General features: G+C 42.1%; 1 protein-coding gene across 6 annotated transcripts in view; it reads left to right on the forward strand.

Annotated features, from left to right (window-relative positions):
* The window catches only part of rbms3 (RNA binding motif, single stranded interacting protein), a 267,875-nt gene that overhangs the window by 113,694 nt on the left and 136,517 nt on the right, over positions 1 to 17,664 (forward strand). For 4 of the 6 annotated variants that reach the window (XM_051391604.1, XM_051391609.1, XM_051391606.1 and 1 more), the window contains one exon: positions 3,809 to 3,966. In XM_051391604.1, the coding sequence (XP_051247564.1) occupies positions 3,809 to 3,966 (158 nt within the window). The remainder of the gene's footprint in view (positions 1 to 3,808; positions 3,967 to 17,664) is intronic. The other 2 variants (XM_051391605.1, XM_051391608.1) reach the window with 1 other exon arrangement.

Here is a 17,664-nt window from a genome sequence, read left to right on the forward strand (position 1 = left end):
AACATATCGAAACTCAATTTTATTTGGCAAAGTTGTCAGGCCTGGTGAAAATTTGATATTTATGTGTTTTTTTTAGGTCGTAGGTGGCGCTACTATTTAGGAAAGTATTTTCTTTTGGTTACTTAATAACTTTTGCATATTTTGTGCATTCAAAAACTTATATCCACGCGTTCGTGATGGGCTGAATCTTCCTATAGGCCCCGCCCCTTGCCTTATTTTTTCGCTAGAGTGCGAAAGTCCTTCGTTTGTGGTCCTCCTCGCTTTGTCCATTCCCCGATTTTTCCCTAGCACCTGGGGACCGCCCTGGCAAAAAGTAATTTGACCTTTTGAAATTTCAAAAATAGGGCGCTGTAAATTAGACTTCTGTGTTTTTGTCAAAATAGAAGGGACCTTTTTTTATTGGTATGTTTGATTCCTCAACTTGGGTCCTGTTCTTGTCCTCCTTAGGCACCGTGACTTTCAGACCATAACCACTGGGTGGCGCTTTTAAAATGAGGAGTTTATATCTCTGCACGGCACGTGTGATTAAAATGAAACTTGGTAGGATGCTTGCCCATGGCTCACTGAGGCTCCCAAAAAGGAAAATCAGGCCACTGGGTGGCGCTCTGGTGGCGGATAAATCACTGTGCGGACACCGTAATAGTTATGAATATGAAATTCACAGGGCACGTGTGAGTAGTGCCTGAGCTCACATACCAAAATCGTGTTCGTCGGTGTGTGCGCCCCTACAGGATAAAAACAGCGCCCCGGCACCTGTTTCCCGATATGTCGAACTCGGTAGGCCGTTTAGAATGCCGGGACGTCAAAAGCCTCTTGGACCCTACCCGAAACCCCACGGAGTCGGCCTTTTGATTTAAGTTTCTTCGGTGAACTTTGCGTTGTATTTGACAAACTCCTCCTAGGGATTTTCGGATATGCTTCAAATTTGTGAGTTAACTCAAAATGGTCCTGATTAAAGTTGTGCTTTTGTGTGTCGTTGAGGGCGTGTCCGTGGCGTGGCTAAGTCGCCGTTTCGTTTTTGGCCTTTTCTGTGTTTTTGTTGTTTTGACGAACTCCTCCTAGGCAATTTTCGGATCTACTAATTTAATGTGCAATCTAAAGCCATTCTGATTAAAGTTGTGCTTTTACGCTTCCTAACGGCGTGTGTGGCTTGCCATAAGTCGCCATTTTGTTCTGTGCTTTTTTGTGTTTTTTCCTTGTATTTGACGAACTCCTCCTGGGAATTTTCGGATCTACTTCGATTTAATCGCACAATCTAAAGACATTCATGATTAAAAGTTGTGCTTTTACGACCGTGGCGTTGCGTTGATTTCGCCATTCTAAACGATAGTTACTCGTGTCGCCCCCTGAACCGTCCCGTACTTCGCGTCTGTCCATCTATGAACTTCCGTGTTTGTAACGTCCCACCTGACCGTCTCTGACAATATTCGACATGTGATGCGCCCTTCTGGCACGGTGGTGCGCTGCTGGGTTTTGTGCTGCGTTCGTGAAATGACCGTGCCGTGCGCTTGTATTCGTGGATTGCCTGAATACCCTTAATTCGTTGTGTCCCTCCGTGAACTTTTTTCTGTAACAGTCTCGCCCTGAACACCCCCCCTTAATTTTCCACGTATCCGACTTCCCGGTGCCGCCCGCCTGCTTGTCTCTGCATATTGCTGTGTGGCCACCTTCCGGCACGGTGGTGCGCTGCGTGGCGATTTTGGCTATTTCGTGCATTCTGTTGTGGTCCCAGTTCGCGGCCCCCCTGGGTGGCTTTCTTTAATTATTATTATTATTATTATTATTAGGAATTAAATTGTCTCTGCTATGCAAAAAACACTATTAACAGATTAGAAAGCCAAATGGTCACGTCTTTTTAATGGGCACCATTCAAAGACCTGAATTAAATTTAACCAATATTTAACCAGGAAGTCCCTTGAGATTGAAATCTCTTTTCTGAGGGATTTCTGGCCAAGACAGCCCACCAGTTACAATCTTTCCTTATGAAGACTTGTGACCTGACATGGATTTGCCCTGCAGGACTTGGGACTTGACTTGAGACTTGTCAGTTGAAGTTGCCCCAAAGAACTTAGAACAGCTTTGGCTGTTTTGGCTTCTGTGTTAAAAAAAAAGGTGTTTCTGTGTTATCAGGTGGTGTGTGTGTGTGTGTGTGTGTGTGTGTGTGTGTGCACAAACATAGACGTGTGTACAGTGTGTGTGTGTGTGTGTGTGTGTGTGTGTGTGTGTGTGTGTGTGTGTGTGTGTGTGTGTGTGTGTGTGTCCAGCACAGCGAGTGGCTGCCCATCAGTTCCACTTAGCTCAGCGTGGTAATTGGCCGTCCATTGATGGACGTGGCTCCCTCTTCACGCTCCAGGGACCCCGACTCTTTGTCTGAGGAGTGGGAGGCAACACGCTGGCATGGCACACACGCTTAAAATAGCGCATCAAATCAGCCATGCTTCGGCAGCCGCTGCTAACGTGTGGGGCGGATTGGAGGGCTAATGGTGTGTGCGTGCGTGCGTGTTTAACTGTGTGTATGTGCTTTTACGGCATGGTATGGGGTCTTGCGGTTCTCTCTGGGGAGGATAAGGGGTTAATGTGGTTAACTGGAGCTGGTAGTGGTATTTAGTCATGTCCTCCGCTCTCCCTGACCATTTTTCTTCTTTTCCGTTTCATCCATCACTCACTTTATTGCAGTGAGCGTCGTCTCTTTCTCTCTTCCCTCCTCTCGCCCTCTCTCTCTCTCTCTCTCTCTTTCCGCTTATGCCCACAGGGTCCTGGTTCTCTCTTTCTGTCACTATGTGCAGTATCCCTGCAATAGAGATATAAATGGGCTGTGAGCAGGGGGCCCTGACTCCTATACCATAAATCTACACTAACAGCACAACAGACACATGAGGAGAGCAGGGGAGGGGAAAAGAGAGGGAGAAGAAGAAAGAGAGGGAAACAGATATCTAATACATCTTGGAAGATAGAGATTATACTGAAAAAAAGAGGTTCCTATTGAGATGTTTATGAAATAGGCTGGAGAGGATTACTGCGTCAAGATATCACACCCTTGGAGGTGTAAATTGTTTTACAGTGTATTGAAATTGGTTTTGAGGGTATGAATAGTAAACAGGAAGTTGCCATCATTTAAAACTGTTATAAGCTGCTGGAAGCCTTATGAACCTTAATTTCAAAGTTCCCTTGGTGAAATGTTTACTTAAAATAAAAAAATTAGAAAAGTTTGCTCTCTTTGACTCCAGTCGCATATTTAGAAAAAAGACCTTTACAATGACAGAGAACCTCAGATGCAATTTATTGCTACTGAACAAAGGTGAAAAAATGTGGTATAAAATGGAAAAGATGAAGTAAAAGTGTATAGAAATACTAGTGTCGCTATATCTGAGGAGCGTTTTTGACTTTTTTGTCATTGTGCAGACGTTATTTTTCTACTTGAAAATGTTTTCTCTGCAATGTAATATTATTATTCGAGACTGAGGTTAGATGTTTGTTTTTCTTGAGATTTTACTCATAAATATCTGCTGCTGGGTTGAATGTTTTCATCTCTTTCTGACCCTGATCTCATTCTCTCAGTGTCGCAGCTGCCCTAAAATGTCTACTCACATAATTGCACTGACATTGAACTGGTGGTGCCTGCTGTGTCTCTAATAGATATATTTTTCAGTTCTTCTTAAACTTTCTTCTGCTGTCTCAGAAATGTTCTTTTTTCACACCTCACCTCACCTCTCAATGTTTTTAACTATTTCATCTTCATCCAGTGTCATCCCATTAAATTAAACCAACTTTAGTCGTTTGTGTTAAGTCGTTCCTTCTCTTTTCCCAGCAGCCCTATGCTCCACCCCCTCATCCCATGGCTCCTCCCAGCCCTAGCACCAACAGCTGCAGCCAGGGAGGGGCAGAGCAGCTGAGTAAGACCAACCTGTATATCCGAGGCCTGCCACCTGGGACCACCGACCAGGACCTCATCAAACTCTGCCAACCGTGAGTACTGGGAACAATTACAGTTAAATACAGAGGTTCCTCTGTCACACTTGCCAATGCCAGTACAGGGTGTGCTTGGTCATGATGTTCTCATGGCTGTATGTATTTAGCAGTACGTGGTGTACAGTATGCCTCTATTTATTCTCTGACTCGATCATAATGTTACTATAGCCTACATAAATGTCATCCACTTTAATTTATTTAATGTGGAAACTTGATGTTTCCATTATTACTTTCCATAAATTCTATGTTAATGTAAACTTTTCAAGAAACAATTTATTTTGTCATTTGACTCTCTTGGAAAGCTGATATTGTATCGTATTATGGGTGAAAGGTCAAATCCATTCTAAAAATATACAGCTAAGAATTTAAACGGTCATCTTTAAAAGCATTTAATGGAAACAATTTCTCAACTTTAAAATGATGAATGAATGCTTTCCTGCAGTCCAAATAAGTCAAATGGAGAGATTACCCAGAGAGGATCATATTTCAGTCACTAACTGAATGAATAGCTGACAGACATGAGACACAAGAAACATCTTGCGTAGGGGATGTTGTACTTAGCCAAGAAAACCAATTTGTGTTTAGAAACGATGAAGAATTTGCAATGGCTCATGGGCACCAAACCATGAAGCTAACAGCCAAGTCAAATGTCAATCAAAGCTGGCCCACCTGGCCACCAGTCAAAGTGAGCTCGCCAGCTCAAAACTGAATCCTTTTAACTCTCTGTCTTTAGTCAGATTATCAGTCACTTACTTAGCTAAACAAAACAACTATCTTTCTTTTTTGAAAGATAATAGAGTACAACTGTCCACTCGATAGACCTCATATAAATATTGCATATATAATATAATATATTTAAAATATCGTAGAATATTTAAGGTACATAGTTAGACCCAAAGTTGGCATCTTTGCAGAGAGGCATTGGACCGGTTAGTGGTTGACCGACATGAGTTTTTTAATGACGTTTACAGCAGGATGCATGAGGGTTCTAGTACTGGGCTGGAAACTATTTCACCACCTTCACAAAACTCACAAAGCGCTAACATCGTTCCTGCAGATGTGTCTGTAGACATTTTTTGTTTGCCTTATGAGCGTAGGCATCAGCCGACATTGATGATCTCAAAATGTCAGATAATCTACCCGATTAATCCAACCGATTATAAGACCAGTAGGTCTATGTACAGAACTGATCACTAAACTAAAAAGTTCACCTCTGAGAAGAAAATTACAGGCATGAAAAAAGCTCCATGTACAATACCTCGCACACCCCATTAAACTGCTGCCAACTGAGTGTATTTTAGGGACACACAAAGGTACTCATAAAGCCCTGCCAAATGTTCTTGATAGAGAAAACACACACACCTGCCTGCACACAGCTCAATAAGGCCTAATAAAGCTTAGATTGGACCACCTCCCTCAGGAATCACAGACCAAGACCTCATCAAGCTGTAACAAACAGTCACGGGGGCTTTCTTTCTCTCTGTGTCTCTGTCTCTCACACACAGTCACACACACAGACACACACAAGCAGCTTTGTTCAGCTCCATTAGGCCCTTTCACTTCTCAAATGGTGAAAAGGGGGTCAAGATCATTAATGGAGACAAGGCCAGCAGATTGTGAAATACAGGCCATGAGCGAGTCTGTCTGGTTGCATAACCTTTTCTTGGCCATATTTCCAGAAATGTCCTGGTCAAACGCAGCCAATTATTCAATGATCCTTTGGAGACGGGAACATGCTGTCCAGTGTATTTGGTAATGCTCCCGGTAGCCGTGTCATAAGTCATGCATTTATTCTTGATACTGACCCATCAAAATTCCATTAGCCTGAGAGGCGGCCCGATAAGATTTGGAAAAGCACTCAGCATTTTGACATTGCATATCTCTCGCCTAGCTCTTGCATTCACCCAGTTGTACAGAGTTGGACAGTTTCAATTTCATTTCTAATTCCATATGATCTTGAATATTTTGAGCATAACTATTTGGAAGGGCAAACCATGTCAGAGCTTATGTAAAATACCCAAGTAGTGTGCATGTTTGTGATTGTAGATTTGCATTCTAATATATAGCCTTTCTCCTGTGTGTAATGGAAAGCCACTGACTGATTGTTATTGCTTGGATCCACCGTGCTGTCCTCTAGCGGCTGTCCCCTTATTCAACGTTTTCCACAGCTCTTCTTTCTCTCTTCTTATATCTCCCATCCTTCCCTCTGTGTGTATCGCCTGCCTAAGAGCCCCCAAGGTTGCCCGAGGTGTGCTATGCCAGTGAAAATCCAATGCCACTGAAACTTTAATTAGCCAGACCGTGTTTCAGTGGCAGGCGGGTGGCAGCATTCTAGAAAAGGTCATGCGACTGTTCTGCAGTCTGCAGCACCCTGGGTCCCCCTCAGGTTTTTCCCCAGATGCCCAGTCCCCCTCCAGCACCCAGCACCTCCTCTCCTGGCCCTCAGCTGCGTCAGCTCTCCTTGATGAGGCTGAGGGCCGTGTTAAACATAAAAGCAGCGCTAGTTTTAGAAAAATGCAAAAAAAAATGTGGGAGTTTCAGTCACATCAGCTTGCTTAGTGAATTTGCTCTCTCAAGCCTTACTGTGTGTGAACATGAATGTATTGCCATGTATGTACAGTACTCTTGCACAAATCCTTGTGAGTGCTGGCAGTAAGGCAAATCAAAGCTGATTCTAGGGCCTGGGTGTGTTGTGTCACACACAGAAAAGCCGCCCTGGTTCACCACTATCTCAAAAGCAAACGTGCTGCCACCAAACTGATGCATTCTTGACAACAGGCCATATTGTAGCTGCTGATTGGAGGCTGTTGCACACCGCCCGAGTGATGCCAAAAAATAAATGCCGTCTACTGTGGTAACCCCGTCCTTGTGAACTCTAAATATTTTATTTCCAAGATCCTGTCACACATTCAGAAACCCTCATCAAGGGCCTCATAACCTTCAGATATTCACAGTTTTCTCTAAAAATACAGAAACGTTGAAGTTTGAATTTCTAGATTTAAACAAATATATCAATTCTATTTGCTAACTGCTAACTGCTCATTTTGGTCAGTGTTAATTATATGTAATTTTCTCATTATGTAATTTACTGATTACTGATTTAAAAAGTACATCTGTCCCATTGAAGACATTACTGTGAAAATGCAACAGTACTGGAAGATTACTGTATGAGGAAGCCATGTGCTACACTAGTGTACCATAGGAGGGTAAATAATGTCTCAGCCTGTCAGCAGCAAGATGTTATTCTTCTCTATACAGTGACAATATTGCATAGGTGTTTTTCTGTCAAAAACTGCCACATCTGTATCTACAGATGTCTACAGATGAGATGTCATGTCATTGTTATAACAGAATGGTTCAGCCTGCTTCCACCACCCCCATCCTTACACACCCTGGTAACCAAGCCTAAAATTACGGCACACAAACATGCAGTTAACAACAACTGATTAACGGATTATTTGAGTTACCAAGGCCAAAATTTCTTTTGTGACCAGCCACTTCTGTCAACCTCCCTGTGGTCACTGGGAGCAAAGTTAAGACTGAAGAACAGCAAAGTTCTCACAGCGGTTGGAGTTACACGCCGAGAGCTGTTGAACGAGTAATTAAATGGATTCGGGTGGGTGCTTAATCTCTGTTTTATTCAGCTGGCTGGATGTCGGGTTCTCCGCAGCCGTCAGCCTGATATATGGGCGTAGAGAAGAGGCCAAAGGAGTGGAGTGGGGATTTGTTGGCTAAATACCCAGATAGTGAGAGGCCCTTCCTACTTGCCTGGCTGGCTTTGTGAGTGGAGGGATGGGTGGATGAAGGGATGGAAGGATGGATAGAACAGCCGTTACTGTGAGAAAAATTCCTTGGCCTAACCAGCCAGGTTGACGCTCTGGGCCAAGCCTAAACCCAACACCAACCCCATCCAACCCAAAGAGCAGTGCAGCCAGCACATCCAACCCAGCCAACACAGCCCCCAAACACTTGAGGGCAAAGTAGACTTTATAACCCGACTTACCAGCCAGCTATTAGGCAGCACCCACATTTTTCTGGTTAGCAATCCACCACCCAGGAGAGACATCAAGAGGATGGAATCAGGTTGTTGAACGAAAGGTTGAAAAGAAGAATACATTTTTTTTTTCTTAACGAGGGCCCACACCTGGAATAACAGGGACAAAGCAGTTCACATTTTCTCTGCCAGCAGCCCCAAATCCATAACTCAAACTGCCAAGAAAGCAAAGGACCCTAGAGGTCCCTAAACCCCCCACCCCTCACTCCTCCTCCTCTTCTTCCTCTTCAACCCTGCCTCCCTCTCATCTCATCTGCTCCCTCCCTTCCCCTCCTTCTCCTTCTGGTTTTCCTCACCCAATTTCAGTCATGGCCGAGCCACAGCTGCGCCCTCAGTCGCACTGGCTTTCCCCTCCGTGCCACGGCCTGATCAAATATACAGAGTGAGCCAAATCAAGAGCTAATCACCACCAATTGTCCAAATAACCTTTCCCGTGTGTGCTGAGGGAATGGTGGAAGGGGAGAGGAGAGAAGAGGAGGGAGGGAGCCAGAAGGTATGCTAAGTAGAGGAGGTGAGGGGAAGAGAAGGAGGGGTGACCCTAGGACCACCTGTTTTTATGAAGCAGAGGCCTGGGCACTCAGCAGCGTCACATTATTCCTAATGACTCTCTGAGGTCCATTGTTGACATTAGCTGCCTAGCTATCAGAGACGGCTTGTCCCATGGCTCTGATTCAGAAAACTGACAGAGTGGAGAAGTGTGAGCAAAGGCGCTCTAGTCCAGCCTCAAAGTCCCAAACTTCCCATCACCCCTCCCACGGTGCAACTGCACTACAGCCAGACAGATAAATTGGCTAGAATTCTCAGTCCATTTTAGGTTATCACAAACATGTTGGGATTCATGTACAGTATGCCAAATTGTACGAAGAATTGCATTACAGAAACATCAAAGAACAACATAAAGTAAAAAATGTAAATGCTCAACACACCAACTACCACTGAAGTGTACCTTTAGTTTACTGCTTGAGTGTTTTTGACAAGTTTATTTTTCAACTTCAATTATCCTTCTTTGTACAGATGTTGGTCACAGCTCCTTAAAGAACAACTTAACACTCCCTGAAAATCTAATCCAAACTGTGCGCTGCTGGTTTCACTCTGAATCCTATGCATCTCTTTTATTTAATATGTATCTCCACCTATATTTCTTCTCCTCCAACCCGAGCACACCCTACTCTTGTCAACCATGCAGGATCAAGTTTTGCGTCACTCGGGGCATTCAGAGATAATGGTGCTTAACCTCTGGAAAGTAGTGAGACAGCCACAGGAATGCTCAAACTAAACTACTCCTACAGCTACAGCTCCACGCTGAGTAGAAGCATCTGCTATTCCTGGAACCAGAACCCTCTAAAGCCACTTTGTCTATGTGTGAACGCCTTTCTCGCTCTCTCGCTATGTCTTTCTCTGTTTCACTCTCCTCTCTCGACTTCTCTCTCTTCCTTTCTCACTGTTATCCTGTGTTGCATTCTCTGTCCTTTTGCTCATCTGCTCTCTCACATCTCTTCATGTTAATCTCTACACTTCTCTGCTCCAGCAAGGGTGACATAGTCATTTCATTGGCCAGGCTGAACTGACTAAAATGCAATGCCTTTTTCCTTCCCAAACATCGATTTTAGAGCGAGGGTGAGCGGAGGAGCTGATTTGGCCTTAGGCTGGTTTTTTGAATTATTTATCCCCCCATTACTGTATACATGACACGTAGACATTTTGCCTATTTAGAGGCTGGAAAGAGCTTTTCTTCCATTTTTGCAATGAATTTGATTCTGTTAACATGCTCTACCAATCATTTTCTTAAATAGCAGTTTTAGTTCAGCAGGTGCATATATTTAGTATGAATATATATTATTATTGATAAAAAACACACACCAAAGCCCTATTCGCACGGAACTAGTATTACCTGGGGACCTCATGTGATTTAGTAATTACCCCACCACGTCTGTGTTTCGTGCCGCGCATTCGCATGGGATAAGCGAAGTCTATGTTTTAACTCGAATTTACTGACACTATGCGTATCATCCGCTTCCTGGACGAAAAGAGCAATGGCAGCAAAGAAAAAAACCCGGCATTGGACGCGCGAAGAGACGCTCAGTTTAATTGCTGTGTGGGGTGAACCACATTACCAAAAGCAATTTGATCAAATGGTGCACAACCACACAGTTTGGGAAAGTATTTACAAAGACCTCTTGCTCCGGTGCCTGTCTGTACAGGACTTCGGAGATTGGACCAAGTGTAAAGAAAGGTTGGACTACCTGCGAAGAAAGTACCGTGACAGCCTCAAAAACAATAAGAAGACAGGATCAGCCCCCAATGGGTCTCCATGCTGTGTACCTAGATGAGCCTCCTGAATTTTCACCCAAAATGCTGTCAAAACTTTCATTTATAATTGCCAACGCAGCCTCCATAATTCTCGACCGAGAAAAAGGCAGAAAAAAGGCGCGGAAAACACGAAAAACCTTAAAAAAACCAAAAAACTACCCCAAATCACAGAGATGCCGATTCGCACGGGACTAATATTATCACATGACCTCTGTGTTTGGCAAAATATGGTAGGTAATTTGCGGTGGAATTTTTACTTTACAAATTACGGACATGGCAGATTCGCACAGGATTAAGATCACAGACGACCTCTGCAATTATTACAAAGAGGTCCCCAGGTAATACTAGTCCCGTGCAAATAGGGCTATAGTCTTTTAGCCAAGTTTTTAACAAGTCTCTCTTCTACATTTCACCTCAGTTTTCTTCCAGGAATCTAATAGCATACTAAAAACCATAGCAACCATGTGCAACAGTCTTCTGTGCCTCCCCCCAACTGTGCTTTGCATTTTATCTGACTCCAGCCGTACAGTGGAGGATAGCTTTTAAGCTCCGACTGCAGCGACTGCAGAGTCTTTGGTACAACAAGACTGATTGACGTGAGGGACAAACCCTGAGATCTATGGACTCTCTGGCTTAAACTCTCTATCCTTCCCTTCTTCCTCTCCTGTCTTTTATTCCTATTTCCTTCTACTGACTTTCCCTTTCATTTGAAGCAGTATCTAGAAAGCAGAAGCGGCACCAGCACAGATGAGATGTGTTCATTTGTGCGTGTCAGACAGCAGTGCATGGCATGTGGGTTTGACAGGTTGGACACTTCCAAACAAACAGGGGCTATTCTGCAAGGCTGGCTCTGAAGAAGACTAGTGTGTGTGTGTGTGTGTGTGTGTGTGTGTGTGTGTGTGTGAGTGGGAGAGAGATTGTAACTAGCTACACTCCAAACAACAGGCTAATGCTTCCTGCCATCACTTACTGTTGCTCTTGTCTTTTTTTGATGCACACTCTCAAGTTAACACACACGCTACCAGTCTGTAGTTCACTTTTCTAGCCTCAGTATGAGGCACTTTTTATGCATTGTGTTTCAGTGGCGAACATCTTTCCTGTTTTCAAAATCATTTATTTAAAGCTAATTTCAAATATAAAGTTACAATATTAAACAAAAGACAAAATATAATAAAAATATGTATATCTTTGTTGATAGAGTCCAGACGGGTGACAGGTCAAAACAAAAAACAAACAGGGTATAGAAATCCACATTTTCTCCAGGACATAGTACTAGATCCCCAGGAGGTGACCAGATAGAGAAATGTTAATAGACATTTTGGGAATTAGGTTTATATGCTTTCTTGCTGAGACCTGAGAAGATTGATACCACTCTCATATCTGTGCGTCAGATATAAAGCTACAGCCAGCATCTGGTTAACCTAACTTAGCATAAAGACTGGAAACAGGAAGAAACAGCGAGCTGTCCGAAAGTGAAAGCACCTCCAAAGCTCACTGATTAACACGTTATATCTATCGTCAAGTTGAAGTTTTACGAGGGGATGTTTCTTGGCTGAGAGCAGTGACTTCCTGAAGCCTTGTCATCACTGTGCGGTTGCTAGGAAACCAGGGGAGGTTGCAGGGAGTCACTGCTCTCAGCCGAGAAAAAGTCTGACAGATACTCAGTTTCATGTTTGGATTTTTGTACTCCAAAGAGTTTTTTGTGTTAGCACAGATTACATTTTGAGTATGCAACCAAAAGGAAGCTTGTTTTTGTTAGAGGCCCTGATAGCTTTGGTCTGTCAGCATTGGCACTTGTGTTATGTTGACCTGTGTTCATGCGTTAGTTGACTACTAACGTATGAACGTTATGAATACTGTAGTCTGTAGTTGAAAATATGGTTGACATTGTTTGTCTTTAAAATTCTGGATGTTTTTTGCTGTTTATGTTCTTCCTTGTGTCCATTTCTCTTTCTTTTTTTTTTTTTTTTTTTACTAAAACTGCCTCCTTGAAACAGAATTTTTAAATTCACCAATATTGTTGTACTCCATTTTTAGATTTGCAGAATTTTTCTTAACATTTTCTTTTCATATTAACGCCAATACATGCTACCCGTTCAACGTAAATTACTTTTAAACAGAAGATCAGGTGTGGTAAATGAAATCCATTCATCTCAAAGAGTATAATTTTGGCAAAATATTGAGTTTTGTATTGATTTAATAATAAAGAAAGGATGGGTAATTGATAATTCATGAGAAAGTTACACAGCAAGACATTAATGGAATACATTAAAAGAAATACAAAAGTACCAGACTAGTCTCATACAAAGTGACACAGACTAAATTGTGGGAACAATTTACCTGATGGATGCTCTGTGGCTATCTGAATTTTAAAACTTTCTTTTATTGAAAATCCCTTAATGCGAAGATGAATTGTTTTAAATTTAAGTCTCTAACAATGAATTCGGAACACTGGCTTAAACTTTTAAATCACTTTCTTTTCCTTTATAAATTGCCAGACTGGAGCTCGGTGGCCGTATTTCTGCTTGCAGCTATAATCTATTTCTATTATGTGGGGAGGTGGGAAAGTTTGAATGGTTCTAATCAACTTGTCATCCATTCGCATTTGCCAGGTAAAATGAATGTTCATGTAACAAAATCACATCAGTAGGGAATTAAGGAAAAATTGAAATCAGAATGGTTGATGACAGCTAAGGACCACAGAGAGCTTGACCATGGCCAACTTCAACAGACGGATGTGATGACACACTGTACTGCGGCCACTCAAATCTGCTGCAAATGAATGGATTTCAAGCTGCATGTTGATTATGTTATTTTCTGTCTACTAGATTATATTCCCTGCATTATGTTGCCCAAATATACTAGATGTTCTGCCTTGCTGCCAGTAGGTTTTTTGCTCCATGATTATGACATTTGTTGAAGGAGAAGAAATAAGGAAAGAAAGAGCAACCACTGAGGCTGGATTACCTTTCTGTTCCAAGTTGCTTCCCACATTTAGAGACGTAAAAGGTTTGAAAGTAAGCATTTGCCAGTTTACCGCAAACCCGCCAACAAAACACAGGGGAATCCCATCACCTAAAAACACATGATGAAATTCTGCCAAGAAAAAGATAGAGTGCTAAAGCCAAAAAAGGAATTATCCAATTTGTTGAAGCTTTTTGATTCATTGCTGCTCATACTTGCCAAAACAATGTTTTCATATTTATACTATAATGCTTTTATAATTTAGTCACCATTATCCTTTAACAAAAGTGTGGAATACTAGTCCAAATGTATGGAATACTTTTCCATACAGCAAAGATTACATGAATACACTACTTGCTGTACAAATAGATAATATTAAATACAAGTACATTTAGTATATTGATCAACCAAGCCAGGCAGCCTTTAGTTTTGATCCAACAAACACGTTTTGTGTTTAAGAAAAAATATGGAGAGGGTTGTAGGTCGACTTTGGGTTCACTTTGCTAAAACATGTCATAGTCCCATGCTGGGATATAGATAAAGGCCATTACCACCAAACCGTCAGCTCAGAGGCCCAGAGGTCATGAGAAGAAGTCACTGATATAAGCTCAGAGGTGTTGGAACAGCTGCTCTGCTCCATGACAGGTGTCCATCAGGATAGTTATGCCCTCCTCTATTTATGTCATTGTATTCATCTGTCTGTCTCTTACATCCTGTATTGTCATCAGCCCTCTTGTTTAAGTCACAAGTCTTCCTCTTATATTGCCTGTCGCTAAAATTTTTTCTCATTTATAAATGCTTGGTAATTCTCTCTGCTCTTTCTACAATTTGTCCTTTTCACTTCCTACTGTCATGCTCTGTCCTCTTGGAATCTTTCTTGTCAAACAGTGCACCAATGTTCTTTAACTACTGATCATAAAAGGCTTTGTTAATTTTTAACTAAATATGTTTCAAATCCTTGATCAAAAAAGTTGATTACATGCCACAAAAAGACACAACCTCAAGACTTGAAATTTTGAAAGATTTTAAAATGCGGTACTTTGAGTTCTACAGCAGTTTTGCTGTTGTGTGCCCATGTCAGTTCAGTATGTCTTTAGTTCTCACAAACATTGCAAAACATTCGAAATAAAAAAATACATCTAGATATATTTGAAGCTTAAGGTTAGCTACATCCAAACAGTTTTTCAGTAGTCGCATAGCAACTGCAGCAGCAACAACATTTCACAAAAGCATCTGTTTAATATTTCTTTCCAAAAAGATGCCCGGTGGACAGGAGGCCTGACCTCTGTCTGATCCACAGAGATGTGTGAGCTGTGGGACACGTTAGCTGCTATAAGACAGGAGACGGCAGTCAAGGGCAGCTGCCACACACTGCTTTTTTCCCCCCTCAGAAGTATTTTTATTGGAGATGTAAGTACAAATACAGACTATTTATACAGAATATATATATATATATATTCCGTACTGTATGTACACACATACAAAATTCATACAACATACTCCTTTCTATTTCTTTACTTTTTTCGATCTGTATGAATGCCTGAGTGTTTGTATGTGCTGTTTGAGCTTTTTCATTTCTGTCATCCTCTTTATATTTTGCTCTTTTTGCATCCTGTTTCTCCTTTTTATCTTTGATATAAAAGTATAAAGAAGTCATGTTTCTTTTCCATGTTTTTTCTTCTGCTCTGTCCTCTCTCTCTGCCACAGTGAAACCTGTCTCTTGCATTGGCATCAAAGACTTAATAAACAAAATAAAACACATCCTCTGAAAACTGTAGGATCTGGAGTGTTACTGGAATAGGTGGAATTTTCACTATTTGTGCAAATACTTTTACTGATGACTGAGGTTAACAAAAGGCTTGTTATACATAGTACTGTATAAAAACCAGTAGTAAATAGAACATTGGTGACTTGGCCATGCCTATTCCATATTTGAAAACACAAGCTATAAACTGTTATGTCATGAAGATGTTCAGCCTGCAGCTGTTCCTTGTACTAAAACGGACTCCGTGCTCAAGCTTTTTTAAATACAATTGATGTCTTAAATAACAAGACTTTTCTGAAGATTGGCTCATCCTGCAAACCTATTATTACTGTTTTGTCAGTTAATACTTGTTACAGTTATTCATTTGTAGGAAACTGCTGTAAAGGTTGTCACTACCTGAACTAATTGATAGAAATAATATATTGCAGTGCTGCTCTGTGCTACTGACAAGGGCAGTGGTGTAACCATTTCACATTTTTTTAATAAAACAATGTACGTCTTGAGCCTATGAAACCCCTCTGGATAATATTTGCTTCCCAGAGCAAATAGTAAATCTGGATGGTGGGTGTCTGATACAGGTGCTCCTAAGATGAGTAGAATTGTCAATGCGGCACCTTTTCTTTTTGAGCTACAGTATCTACATTCTGCTAATCATTTTGCATAAAAGCCTACAAGAGGTGATAAATTTAAGTTATTGTTCTCCGTAGTGTGCCTTTTGCACCTGCCCCATCCCCCTGCACAGGTGCTCCAAAGGTGCTGAACATGCCTGAAGCAGAGTTTTCTGCTTTTATACAATTTAGTCTCACAGCTCAACACAGTAAAGCCTAACCCTGTCAGCATGTGTTTCATTCTTTTTGCTTTTTTCTATTCTTCTTTTCACTCCATCAAACAGTGGGAACCAGTTTAGTCAAATGCTATACTATATTCTTCATCTGCAAGCACAGTCATATGCAGATACAGTACATTTACATACTACCTTACCAAGCATATATAAAAAGGCATCTTAGATCCTAGTTTCAGTTTCATCCAGGTTATGTAATGACTCAAACACGCAGTTACAAACCTTTGGAGAGGTGTCCAAAGGCTGAGGGCAAGGTCTCAGCTCAACACTTGGGTGGTCCATTCATCCATTCCAGCACTGTGCTTTCTTATGTAGCAACAACACCACAGTGACGTATTGTGGTTCTGGCCAGCTCTCTCCCTGCCCACATACAGCAAAGAGCCACTTCACTTTCCCATCTCTGATGACGGAAATGGAATACGCCTGGATCGTTTCATCCAGCAAGAGAGCGAGAAACGAAAGAAATGCAGCGCTGGGATGTCATTCTTGTGCATGCAGCTGCCCTCTTAAAAAACGTGGCTGAGCTTTCGGCTCAGCTTCAATTTTATCGCATTTCAGTGCCCAGACAGCTGTCAAACGAATGACATGTTTTACATCTACCACAATTTGTGCATTTTCATCAGCCTAAAATAGCTCAAGAAGCCCCTATTTTTTTATAGGCGGTTTCATATCTGGCATCTTCTTTTCTTAGGGTTGATCCGATATTGCATCAGAATGATTGCCATGGGATTCCTATTAGGAGGGAGGAGGAAGAGAGAGACAAAAGGAGAGACATGAAGGATACAGTACAGGAAAGAGAAATGGAGAAGGATGGTAAAGAGACATTAAGAGAGAGAGAGAGTGAGCGAGAGGGAGGAGAAGATTTGTGAGGAGGAGGGAGGGCCGAGGGCCAGCGGAGTCAGAGATAAGAGGCTGCGAGAGTGATTGAAATAGGATTAGTGGAGACAGGCTCTGCATCCCGGCCACAGCATCACAGTGTTAAACCTGCGCTTCACAGGGACTGCCTCTGTCACATCAAAGCCTCCCCAGGCCTGCCTGGCAGAGAGGCGAAGGAGCCGCCAGCAGGGTCGTCCACAGCCACACACACACACACACACACACACACACACACACACACACACACACACACACACACACACACACACACACACACACACACACACACGTCACATACATGAACATGCTGATCACATTCTCCATCCGTCTCCAATATGTCTCCATTATGGGCACAAAGCTGGCTCCTTCCACCTTGCCTTTTCATCTCGCTGCAGTGTCTTTGTGGTGTGTATTTGGACCGCGGGAAGGGTGCATTGATGAGCCATCTTTAACATTTAATGAGGCAAGCAGTGATGAGTTGGCATTGGAAAGCTACTGTCTCCTGCTTCCCCAGAGTCCAAACAAAGTTTTAATGAGAACTTTCCCCCAATTTGTGCCAAAAGCACTGAGCTTTTTAACTGCTTCCCAGACTGAAAGCATACAAATTTTTTCACTTAAGTACTAAAGCAGGGCAAACACCTGTGTGCAAATAAACAGATAGGTATACAGGAACAATCATACTAGCTAGCTCAGTGGCTTGCATGTAGAGCTGTGCAATAAATCAATATAACATCAATACTGTGAGATAAGATTGAATATAATCTCTGATTTGGTTCAGTCTTATTATTGACATATGTCAAAATCTTTTCCAGGTCTTTATTCACGTCTGGTTATTTTATCGATAAATAGTTTCTCAAAAAAATCTCAATATAGGTCTCTATTGTG

The sequence above is a fragment of the Dicentrarchus labrax genome, unplaced genomic scaffold, assembly GCF_905237075.1.
Source record: "Dicentrarchus labrax unplaced genomic scaffold, dlabrax2021, whole genome shotgun sequence".
In the NCBI taxonomy this organism is placed as follows: domain Eukaryota; kingdom Metazoa; phylum Chordata; class Actinopteri; family Moronidae; genus Dicentrarchus; species Dicentrarchus labrax.